We start from the raw sequence: 10,846 nt of genomic DNA, 5'->3' as shown, positions 1-10,846 counted from the left end.
CATACTAAAGGAAAAGATAATAGACTTGCTGATATCCTTTCCAGAAACATTTTAGACTATAAACTTTATGATCCTCCATAAATTATTTTAACAATTTGTCTAAAGTTTTGCAGAACTTTTCTAGACTTTACTATGGAGAAAACTTTCAAGGTGGACAGATACGAACTTGCTGTTATTCCTGAAAGGAATCAGTTCAAAACTCCACTTCGTGAGAAACTTACTGAAGAAGAGCAATGCTTGGTTGACAATATTTGGAGCTTGTCAACTATAGCCCAATCCTCCGGAAGGAAGGCTACTTGCGTAAACTACTTAATTCAACTTTTGGTCTCTGGAAGGCATAAGACCAAGAAACCATTTACTTGTTATGCACTTTATACTGGTAAGAATGCTGGTTTATACTTAACTTGGGAAGAAATGATCACTGAACTTGAGGAACTTAAGAAAGATCCAAAGTCTGGAAATCCTTCTTATAAAGGATATTACAGTATTGAGGAAGCTACTTCTATGCTAACTCAAAGGTTTGGAAATGATTTTGTGGTTTCTGAACAGGTACTTAGGTATAAAGAATACCTAAAACACTTGGATCAGTTCTCTGATCAGGAACTTCTGAAAAACTTAGAAACTGGAGCTTCCAGCTCAATGAAACTTCAGAGGTTTGAACCTCAAACTCCCAGAAAGAAACTTGAGAACACTTTCTCAGAAGTGATGAAAACTTCCTTGAAACTTAAGGAAAAGGAGATTCCTTCACTTGGAAAGATCCCAACTCCAGCCGTTTCCCTCAAAACTATCACTTCCCCTTCACTAACCAAAACTCCAGTCTCTCCTGGAGAATGTTCTTTAAAAACTTTTGCTTTACTCCAAGAATGCCTGGCTCAAATCGCCAACTCAGGCATTTCAACTCCTGGAATCTCAATTTCTTGGGATTTCAATTATAACCTTTACAAAACTTGTTCTTTACTTTTTCCAGATTGTCCAGAAAACCAACAATCTGATGATTTCGAATGCCTTTGTAAACTTGAGTTTGCCATTAGAAGAGCTAGACTTCTTATTCCTGGGTTTAAACCTTTTAAATTTCAGGATTATCCAGTTAACTTTTCTACACTTTTAAAACATGGATTGGTTAAGTCAGCCAATATTTCCCCACTCCATGAATTTTCTGGAATACTTCCAGAAATGCTGGCAGAAACTTTTGAAACTATTATCCCTGAATTTCCCAAAAAATTCAGATTGGATTTCACTTCCCTTTACCCAGACTTCAAAGAAAATAAACCTGCATATCATTTACTAGAAGTGAACTTCCATAAGGTGGATGATGAATACAAGGACTTCGAACCAGAACACCAACATCCCAAGGCCTTGAAACTGGAAGAAACAATGGAAATACAACTTGACCAGGCCAGAGCCAAAATACTTGCTGAAAACTTCAACTGGACAAAATACAGATTTGCCAACAAAAACATACTTAGAGAAGATTCCCAAGGGAAAATCTACTGTGATCCAAGCATCGGATCAAGATACTTTTTTCCATTTGAAGTCACTCACTCCAATCCAAGACTTGTCAACTCCTACAAGAGAAGGATCAGGAGAGTACTGCCAAGAACTTTGTCTTCTTCCGAATCAGAAGATATGAATATAACTTGAGAAGACATCACTACTTTACTTTGGCTAAGATAAGGGGGCCTGTCCCTTTCAACTTTTCTTTAACTGTACTACTTTTGCTGTACACTTTTTGACTATGGGGTAAGGAGATAAGATTCCTTATCTTTCTGTCACTTCGACCGAAGATATGAGATAAGATTACATCTTATCTTCGGTATGTCAATAATGTAATTAGTAGACAGCTGTAAAGGTAGTTCTAGGTTCTTCTTCTTCCTTCTATATAAGGAGAAGCTTGTACATTTGTAAAAACACACGAAAAAATATCAATGAAAAACCCTTTCCAAAAAACACTTCACTTCTAAAAACTTTCTTCTTTTCTCTGCAAACCAGATTGCTACTAAGAGGTAATATTACTTAAACCAGATCTCTTTACTTTGTGTTTGTTCTTATTATTAGGCTTTATTATTCTTATTGTTCATATTTAAAAGACGTAAATCCTGCTTGAGCCGAAGCAACCTGTGTAGTCTAAGTTTGTATGTCAGGTAGAGAAAGTACCCAGGTGGGGAAAAGAGAAATCTGAGTCTAAATACTTAGATGTTGTTAAGGTTGTAGACGGAGGGTCATGGGATCCTTTGGTTAGTAGGTTAGGGGTGATAAGGTGAAAATAAAAAGAACAAATCTGATAATAAGGCAATAAAAGTAAGAACAAACATAAACTAAAAAGATCTAGATAAGTAATAAAACTCTTAGTATAGCAACCTGTGATGCAAGAGAAAAGAAGAATCTTTAAACCAAAAGGTTTTCATAAACTTAAAACTTCTTAAAAAACTTATTTATCATCATGGATAAAAAACTTATTCAACAACACTTTGAAAGCACTAAAAACTTTTTAACCGAGAAAATACATCAGGAAACTGATGAAATTCATACTTTTTATCAAGACCCAAATTCAGAAACATACTTTGACTACAACATCACTATACCAAATCATAACTTAATTAAACAAGGATTAGACAAAACTTTCCCTACAGAAATCTCAAATACTATACTTTCAAAGTTAGAATTCCAAACCTTCCAAGAAACCTTATGTCTAGATTCAATTACGGAATCTACTGGCCAACTTTTTGAAAAACACGAACTAGAACTTAAACTCAAAGAATTATCCCACTTTGTAATTACTTCAAATCACATATCAGACTTCAGAGGTTTCCTTAGACCTTTTGAGGTAAACGCCACTTACTACCTTGGTAATAAACTCCAAACTTTCAACTTTCCCACTTATAATAATCATCATGAGACTGATGATTGGGATAGGAGACACTGGAATTATTCCAGTGGACCAGAGACAGACTAAAACTTTATAAACCTTTACTAAAGGCATACTCCACTCTTGCGAGAGCATACCCCCCCCCTACTTGGTATCATATATATATATATATATATATATATATATATATATATATTAAAAATATGCAAGATTAATATATTCAAAGAGGAATGGAATTAATTAAAATATTACATTAATTTCCGTGTATAATAAGGAACGGAATCATATTTTGAATATTTTGTCAATTTTAGCCATAAATAAGGAATGATAAAGAAGGCTAGAATTTCTCATGTAAGAAATTATTATATAATATTATGTTGACCGATTTCAAATTTTTTGGACTAAAGTGAGCAGGAAAACTAGCACTTTTGTTTTAATATATATATATATATATATATATAGATTTCTAACCAAAATATTAATATCATCAGTAGGTGATCAAAATTGAGAGAATTATAATATGTATAGTAGATGATGATCGAGTTTGTACAGTTTTTGGGAATATAATTATAGTCGTCGAAAGATTATTTATGGGGTTACCCAAATAATAAAGATATTAATAATAGAAGGATTCATGCTACCCTACATTTTCATACTAAAATTATTTTTTATATTCAATTATTATGTATATTTTTTTTATTAACGTGTAATTGAATTAACCAATTCAGATAATAATGAAATTTTATATAACAAAAATAAATAAATTTGATCAATAATGCCACATTAGGCATCAAAGAGTGGGTGTGGTTTATCTATATTGTGTAGGTGGTAGATTATTACATAAATTTGGGGTTAACATGTGCATAGCAAATTTTTATGAATGATGGTCTATATTAAAAGGTGAAATACTAATAAATATTCATTTTAATATACTGAAAGGTTCATTTTTAATGTATTAAATGTTTATTTTTAAGTAATATACTAAAAATGAAATTAAAAAAATTTATATTCAGTATATTAAAAATGAACTTTCAGTGTACTAAAATAAATTTTTATGTCAATGGTTCTCTATGTAATGTTTACCATTGTATAATGATTACATATGGTTGTAAATTTTCTTCGTTACCTAAAAAAAAGCTTGAAAAAGGGGTGGTCGGCAAATTATTCTGTGGACCCATACACAATTTACATACTAAATGTTCACAATTTACTTTTTAAAAATTCACAATTTGTATATTATGAACACACAATGTTTACATATACGTAATTGATTACTTCGTTTTTTATTCACAAATTCTTTTCAAATTACTGCAGTCAATTCCAATAATAAAAATACACAATTTAATCTTTTTAAAATTTAGTACAGCTATTATGTGTTTTGACTTAGAAACACAATTTACCTTGCAAGGTGGACCCTGGTCTAAGGTATAACAACTCGTCGAGTATTATATTAATTTCGTTTCAACAAGTGACATACATATTGGTTTTTGTTAACATTTTATAGGTCGAGTTTATCATATAAAGGCTTTGTTAGTAACTGATAGCGTAAATGGAACTAGGGGTTACGAGTATACTACGAATTGTGAATAAGTGGGAGAGCGCTCGTAGATCAACTGGTCGATTTACCGTAGGGCGACCGGACAGTCCGAGGCTGAATAATGCTACGATTGGTAAGTAGTTACAAGCGAGTTGCTATTATAGAGTGCAGGTTGCTATTACGGAGTACGTGCAGGTTGCAAGTGTAAAATGCAAGTTGCAATTGAACGGTTACACAGGGTGTAGATCGCGATGTAGATTGATGTTGCAGGGTGGAGATTACAACTAGTGAGTAGTTGATGTTACAATCAGATGGAGATGAGAAGTGAGGGGGAGTCCCTCCTATTTATACTAACCAAGTCGGTCTACTCATTTAATGCACCAGCTACAAGTGGCTTGACGTGGCGTCTTCTTGTTGGCTCGGTCAGACGGTCGCCTTGTAGGCTACGCGTAGGTTGACTGGTCGAGGTTGCAGAGCTGCTATGTGCGCAAGTTGTCAATCACCGCCCTGCAAGCGCAAGTTGGACTTCTTTGCTTGTTGTATAAGTTAGGTTTCGGCTTGTAGGTTGTGTCACCTTGTTGACCGACCGATCATCTTACGGTAGACCGGTCGGGTGGCTTTCTGTTGGGGCGATTCCAATTTCTAAGGGTGATCCGAGAACATTTTGTCACGAGGCCTATCAGTACGAGCAGATAGGTTGATCACAAGTGATTTATTCCAGTCGGGTTGATGACTATGACGGACCGATTGGGTGACTTTTTGTCGACTGTACGGATTAGTTACTTATTATGCGTATTTACCCATCAGTAACATAGTTAGCTTATCAACTAATTTTAACTTAGTTGACCACTATTAGCTTTTTGACTTGGTTAAATGGTCAATATAAGTGTTTAATTAATTAGTTTTATGTAACAGTTTATTGCTCCAAAACACTAAAATTCCAAATGCTGCTCAAAGTAGCTTTTTGAGAAAGGTATTATGCATATAATGAGCTATTAACTAACAACTAATTTACCAAACATCTTCCTACAATTAACTAATTAATATCATCAATTAGTCAAAATCACTAACTCAATCAGCTAACAGCTATTTACTAAACACCCTCAAAGTCTTTCTAATGCGATTTATCAAAGCATACGTCTCGATTAGAGGAGACAGGTTTTCCCGGCCTGGTCATTAAGAAAAATATTTAAAAGAAAGAAAACAACAAGAAAATGGAACCTTACCATATATATATGATGAGGCATAATGTTGGAAATGCGACGTTATGTAGTTTGATGAAGACATATTTGTGTAAAACGTGCAGCGCGTGGCAATCTGGTAAATTATATTGATGTGATAGTATATTATTAGTATCCAGAGGAGTTGAGAGCCATACTTCATTTGCCTATACTATACTTTATTATTGTGTTGTAATTAAGAATTAATTAACCAAACTCCAAAACATCATTAACGTACACAAAAACCCAAACCCAAACCCTACTCTCTCAGCAATCAGCATGCCACAACTACCATACCAGGTTTGTCTTAGATCACGCATACCATAATCCACTTCATTTTCATCATCGCATTGCATTTAATTTAATTTATTTCAATCTCAATTATCTTACTTTTCTGCAATCTTGATTCTTCTTAATTAATCTTTGGTTATCATATACCCAATCGATCATCATATCATTGCCTTTTCGATCCTCGATTTTTTTTTTTAAATTTATATTTTGGATGGGATGTGGCGTTGTAATGAAGGATGGTTGAGTAGATAACCCATCATAGACTTTCCCAAGTTTCTGTTAAGAAAAAAAAAAAAAAAAAAAGGTAAATGTCTTTTGCCATGTTTCAATGAGCTTGGTTTTACTGGAATTGTATTGGATCTGTTTTTATATTCTTGTGTTTGGAATGATCTTGAGTTACAGCAGCTATCAATTTGTGGGGTTGATCATCAATGGCTGAGTTTGTTGGTCTGAGGTTGTACAGTTGCTGTAACTGTAAAAACCAGGTTGCTCTTCATGATGATGTCATTTTTAAAGCATTTCAGGTGTGGACTTACTTCAATTCTTTCAACTCAGTTAAACGATCACACTGTAAAGTTTCCATTTTTATCTTTTTAGGGTTGTTATAATGAGCAATTCCTTGCTTGATTGGCAAACAGAAAAAGGGGGAATGCAATGTTGCTAGGACCAAGATATTTACCTAATTATGTATACCAATTTAAAATGGTGTTATTGATTCTGGTTAAGATTGAAACTGATGGGAGTTAAATTGGAATGTTGAATTGTTCGGGGAATTGCTGCTTTACGTTTGAAGCTTATACTTCTGTTCTGTGATTTTGTTAATAACATGCGACTGTTTATGTTTTGAAGATGTATTTGTATCCACGCGTTTTTTACATATAGGGAAAAAATGGCAGAGCATTTCTATTCTCGCATGCGATGAACGTGCTTCGACTGTCACGAGGTGCTGGGGTGGAAGTATGAACGCGCTTACGAAGAAACACAGAAGTAAGGGAAGTTCATACTTGGAAAAATCAAAGATCATGAAGGAAAACTGGTAGCCTACTCTGTATAGTAGTTTGAGTGTCTGTTGGTGTTCAGTGGGTGGTATGTGGATGTTCATACATCCTAGTATTGATAATCATTCCCTTCAACAAAAAATCTTCATTTATTGTTCGTCAATGCTGTGGTTTCTTGTCTGGAATTATTGTATTGAAAATCATGGATGTTTGAGATCATTTGTTAGTTAATATACATTGAAATTCACAATTCTTCTTATTTATCAGGTTCATGATACACTTATAAATGCTGCTATGTACTTTTAGGGAAATAACCCAGAAGAGCCTCCTCCTTTTAGTAGAGCTGTCAAAGATATATCATAATCTGACAATACAAACACAAGTTGAAGGCTCATTAAAATAAAGAAGGTGAAAGGGAACTAACTCTTTATCATGGAGGTCTCATGATGGGTGTTATGACACGTCTTAGTTAACTTTATGGTACCTTTTACTCTCTAATTCAATCCTCTTAGACACAGTCAATAATTACTGGGATGAATTTCTTCAGGCTAACATGTGAATGAATAGATGTTTAGAGCCTTAAGAGAAATTAGATTTTCAAATATCCAATCAATTCTTGTCACATATATGAATCAGATTTGGTCAATGAAGTATATGAATCAAATTTGGTCTAAATAACAGAGCAATTTCTATAGAAAAAATATCCACACACAAGTAGTTGCACTAATTACACAAATAGTAGCATGGAGCAATCTGCATAGTCAAAGGACACATCTTTTTGGTAGTCCATTTCTTTTTAGCATTCTCAATTGCCTCCTCCCTCATCCTCACAAGTTCTCGACAGCATTGCTGATACTGCATATCAATGCCATCGATTTCCTGCTTGAGATCAACATAATGATCTTTATCAGTATCCTTGTCTGCTACGGAGAGAGAAGAAATGCATATGTTCATATCATTGGACATGGTAGTGAATGAACCAGCTGAGGAGATCCCTGTGCACTCGCTCATCATAAATTCAGAAGGGCATCCCTCGTAGCTAAGCCCACCATTTTTGAAACCCTTAGTTTCATCATAGACTTCGCCTAGGGGCTTCTTGTGCTTGCCTAGAGAGGCTGGCATTCCATGTTCTGAAGATATATTTACCTTGTCTACTTCCTCAGTATTGTTCTTCCCTCCTGATGCATGAGAAAAGGCATGCTGCTCCACAGATCCTTGGCCAAAAACCCAATTTGATCCATGGGTTTTGGAAGTACTCGCAACAGCAATTGAATTGTCATATGGACATTTGCCGGCACCTAAGCTTCCACATGAAGATTTCCAACTTGGTACAAGTTTCAAAGTTAAGCAATCAATCATGTCTGCTATTAATGCTACATCTTCGTTTGGCAACTCAAGTTGTTCAACCATCTCGCCAGCAATTGAGACAGTAGTATCATGATCAAGGAAAAACATGAAATGAATATTCCTTGCTTGACCTGTCCAAAAGACACAAGTAAAAGGTTATTGATATATTAAGGCAACTTGCCCATAACTACTTTAACAGGATCATAACATACCACTATAGTCAGTAATACGCAGGCTAAAGGAAATGGAACTTTCATCATACTTCTCCCCTCTTAACCTAAATTCATTTTTCCCATTGCACCTAAGAAACTCAGTGACTTGAGGAATTTCAGTCACGCTGTTTTCTATACAAGCAACACTTGATAACTTTCTGGATGTGGGATCTATCTCCATTGAAAGAGAATCAAACTTTGTCAAGGTTATGGGCTTTGACATATGATTTGAGTTCTGCATAACATCAGATTGGAGTTCACTTGAATTTGTCCATGAAAGGAATGGATCTTTCAAGAGCTCTGCAGCACTTAACCGTTTAGATGCTGGGACTAAACACTTCTCTATAAATTGCTTTACTTCAGGATCCTTAACTTTATCCAAAGCTGCAGGTTTTATGCCCTGGAATGACAATTCTCAGAATATTTAGATCAGAAATATATGGAACACATATATAATTACATGCACTTATAAATTCTTAACAGTTAATGGGTCTTACCGAAGTAACCTTTTTGAAGATTTGTGCTTGATTTCTGCACTCGCTGTAGGGATATTCACATGTTATCAGTTCTAACAGGCACATACCGAAAGAATAAATGTCAACAAGTTCATTGTACTCTTCTTCATAGAGCTCAGGCGCCATAAACTCAGGAGTTCCTGTTTGTGATTGAATGAAAAATAAAATAATAAGAGGTTGCAAAGATTGGCTAATAATTCATGTCAACGAATATGGACCAGCACTTTCAAGCAAGTGAAATGGTTACCAATAACACTTTGTGCAGAAGGCTGCTGCATTATTGTAGCCAATCCAAGATCTCCTATTTTAACTTCACCATGATTCCCATTGATGAATATATTATCACACTTCAGGTCCCTATGAATAATAGGTGGATTGTGACTGTGGAGATAGTGTAAACCTCTGAGAATTTGCCTAGCCCAGCTCTTGATGGCCTTTATGTCAACAACCTTATGTTTCTTACGATATCTATGCAATAGAGCATCAAAAAGAAAATTAATATCCTATTAATTTAAGATGGATAGAGAAGCATGAAGAAATATGAGCACAAAAATAAGACATCGTGTTTGCGTGTGTAGCTATGTAGTTATAACTTACTGCCTCAAGCTTCCTGAAGTGAATAACTCTGTGATCATGTTGATCGTTTTGTTCTGATCGTCCACCCAAGAGTCCAGTGATTTTATGATGTTCTCATGCTTCAATGTTCTCAACAAGTGAGCCTCAGAATACAATCTCTCCAGATTAGCAGGAGACTGCAATGCATCGTCTATACTGACTTGGTTCCAAGCAACTTCAATTCCCTCAACTTCATCAAACCCTTTATATCTACAAATACAAATAAATCAAAGTTAATTCTATGATAGTCAAAAGCAATATTTTGAAAGATTAAGCAATCTATGAGCTCAGAGAAAAGAGGTGGAGCAGGAAACCTACACAATCTTAAACGCTCCTCTTCCCAAGATTTCATTATACTGAAGGAAAGAAGACAAAGAGAAAGGTGATGGCACCATCAAACCCAACATGTTAAGGAGTAAATAACTAAGAACATGTATATAGTCCAAACACCAACTAAAAAACGAATCAAGAAAACTAATATAATCAATTATATTATTCAGTGAATAAGCATGCATATACATATAAAAATTGCTATCACCATTCACCATGCACAGCTAAGACAGTTTAACATCAAAAGCATATCAAGATGAGTAAAAATCATAATTATGTAGAAGAGTAATTAAAGTTTGATCTTTGAGGAATTCAAAGTAAGGCAATGATGGAGAGGAAGAAGGAGAAAGTACCCGACTGTATCGATTATTAGACGAAAGTTCAACAACATCGGCCTCGGCAGCATCGAACTTCCCTTTGGTTTTCAAAGGAAAAACAAACCCCGACGCCCCCAAATCCATATCGACTAAAAACGAAAAATTCACTCAAACAAAAGAAGAAGAGGAAGAAAAGAGCGTATTAGAGAAACGGATATTCAGAAAACGCTTCGCAGGCCACAGAATATGAATCTACAATCCTCCCGAATCGGAATTCGCGTCCGAACATGTTGACTCTCTGCGAATGGAAGCTGAACATCCCAATCCCCTTTCTCGCCATCTTCTATCAATCTTACAAACTCTGACGGAACCAACGAACACACCGATAGGTTTTCGATTTCTTCACATCATATGTAGTGATCGAAATCAGGGGCTCAAAATTAGAGCGCCGAAGAGAAACCCTAGAAACTAAAGAAGAATGTAATACAAGACCCTAACCGCAATTGATCGAAGAAAATGTCGCGAAGAGTTGAGAATCGGAGGAGACGGAGGAAGAAGACGACTTTTTATTCCAAAAAAAAAAAAAAAAAAAAAAAAA

The 10,846-nt window shown here is 35.0% G+C and overlaps 1 protein-coding gene and 1 long non-coding RNA gene across 4 annotated transcripts; one reads left to right on the top strand and one right to left on the bottom strand.

The window, feature by feature from the left end:
- Positions 1–5,796: 5,796 nt before the first annotated feature.
- LOC116002754 lies at positions 5,797–7,173 on the top strand. Of its 2 annotated transcripts, none has more exons than XR_004094541.1 (3): positions 5,797–5,923; positions 6,317–6,438; positions 6,797–7,173. It is a non-coding gene; the product is annotated as an uncharacterized LOC116002754 (long non-coding RNA). The 2 variants fall into 2 exon arrangements; XR_004094542.1 differs by having other exon boundaries at positions 5,814–5,923; positions 6,320–6,438.
- A 333-nt stretch (positions 7,174–7,506) lies between these two features.
- On the bottom strand, positions 7,507–10,840 carry LOC116002974 (probable serine/threonine-protein kinase WNK10). 2 transcript variants are annotated; one of them, XM_031243162.1, is made up of 7 exons: positions 10,285–10,840; positions 9,920–9,957; positions 9,584–9,811; positions 9,234–9,454; positions 8,969–9,126; positions 8,472–8,871; positions 7,507–8,390 (listed from the first exon to the last, which is right to left on the bottom strand). In XM_031243162.1, exons 1-7 carry the CDS (start codon positions 10,390–10,392, stop codon positions 7,636–7,638), a joined length of 1,908 nt encoding a protein of 635 aa, XP_031099022.1. In that variant the 5' UTR covers positions 10,393–10,840; the 3' UTR covers positions 7,507–7,635. The 2 variants fall into 2 exon arrangements, with proteins under 2 accessions (XP_031099022.1, XP_031099023.1); XM_031243163.1 differs by lacking the exon at positions 9,920–9,957.
- Between the last annotated feature and the right edge of the window lie 6 nt (positions 10,841–10,846).

This window comes from Ipomoea triloba, chromosome 13 (assembly GCF_003576645.1).
Source record: "Ipomoea triloba cultivar NCNSP0323 chromosome 13, ASM357664v1".
NCBI classification, from domain to species: domain Eukaryota; kingdom Viridiplantae; phylum Streptophyta; class Magnoliopsida; order Solanales; family Convolvulaceae; genus Ipomoea; species Ipomoea triloba.
The sequence above is the reverse complement of the archived record's forward strand: the minus strand, read 5'-3'. Positions and strand labels throughout refer to the sequence as shown.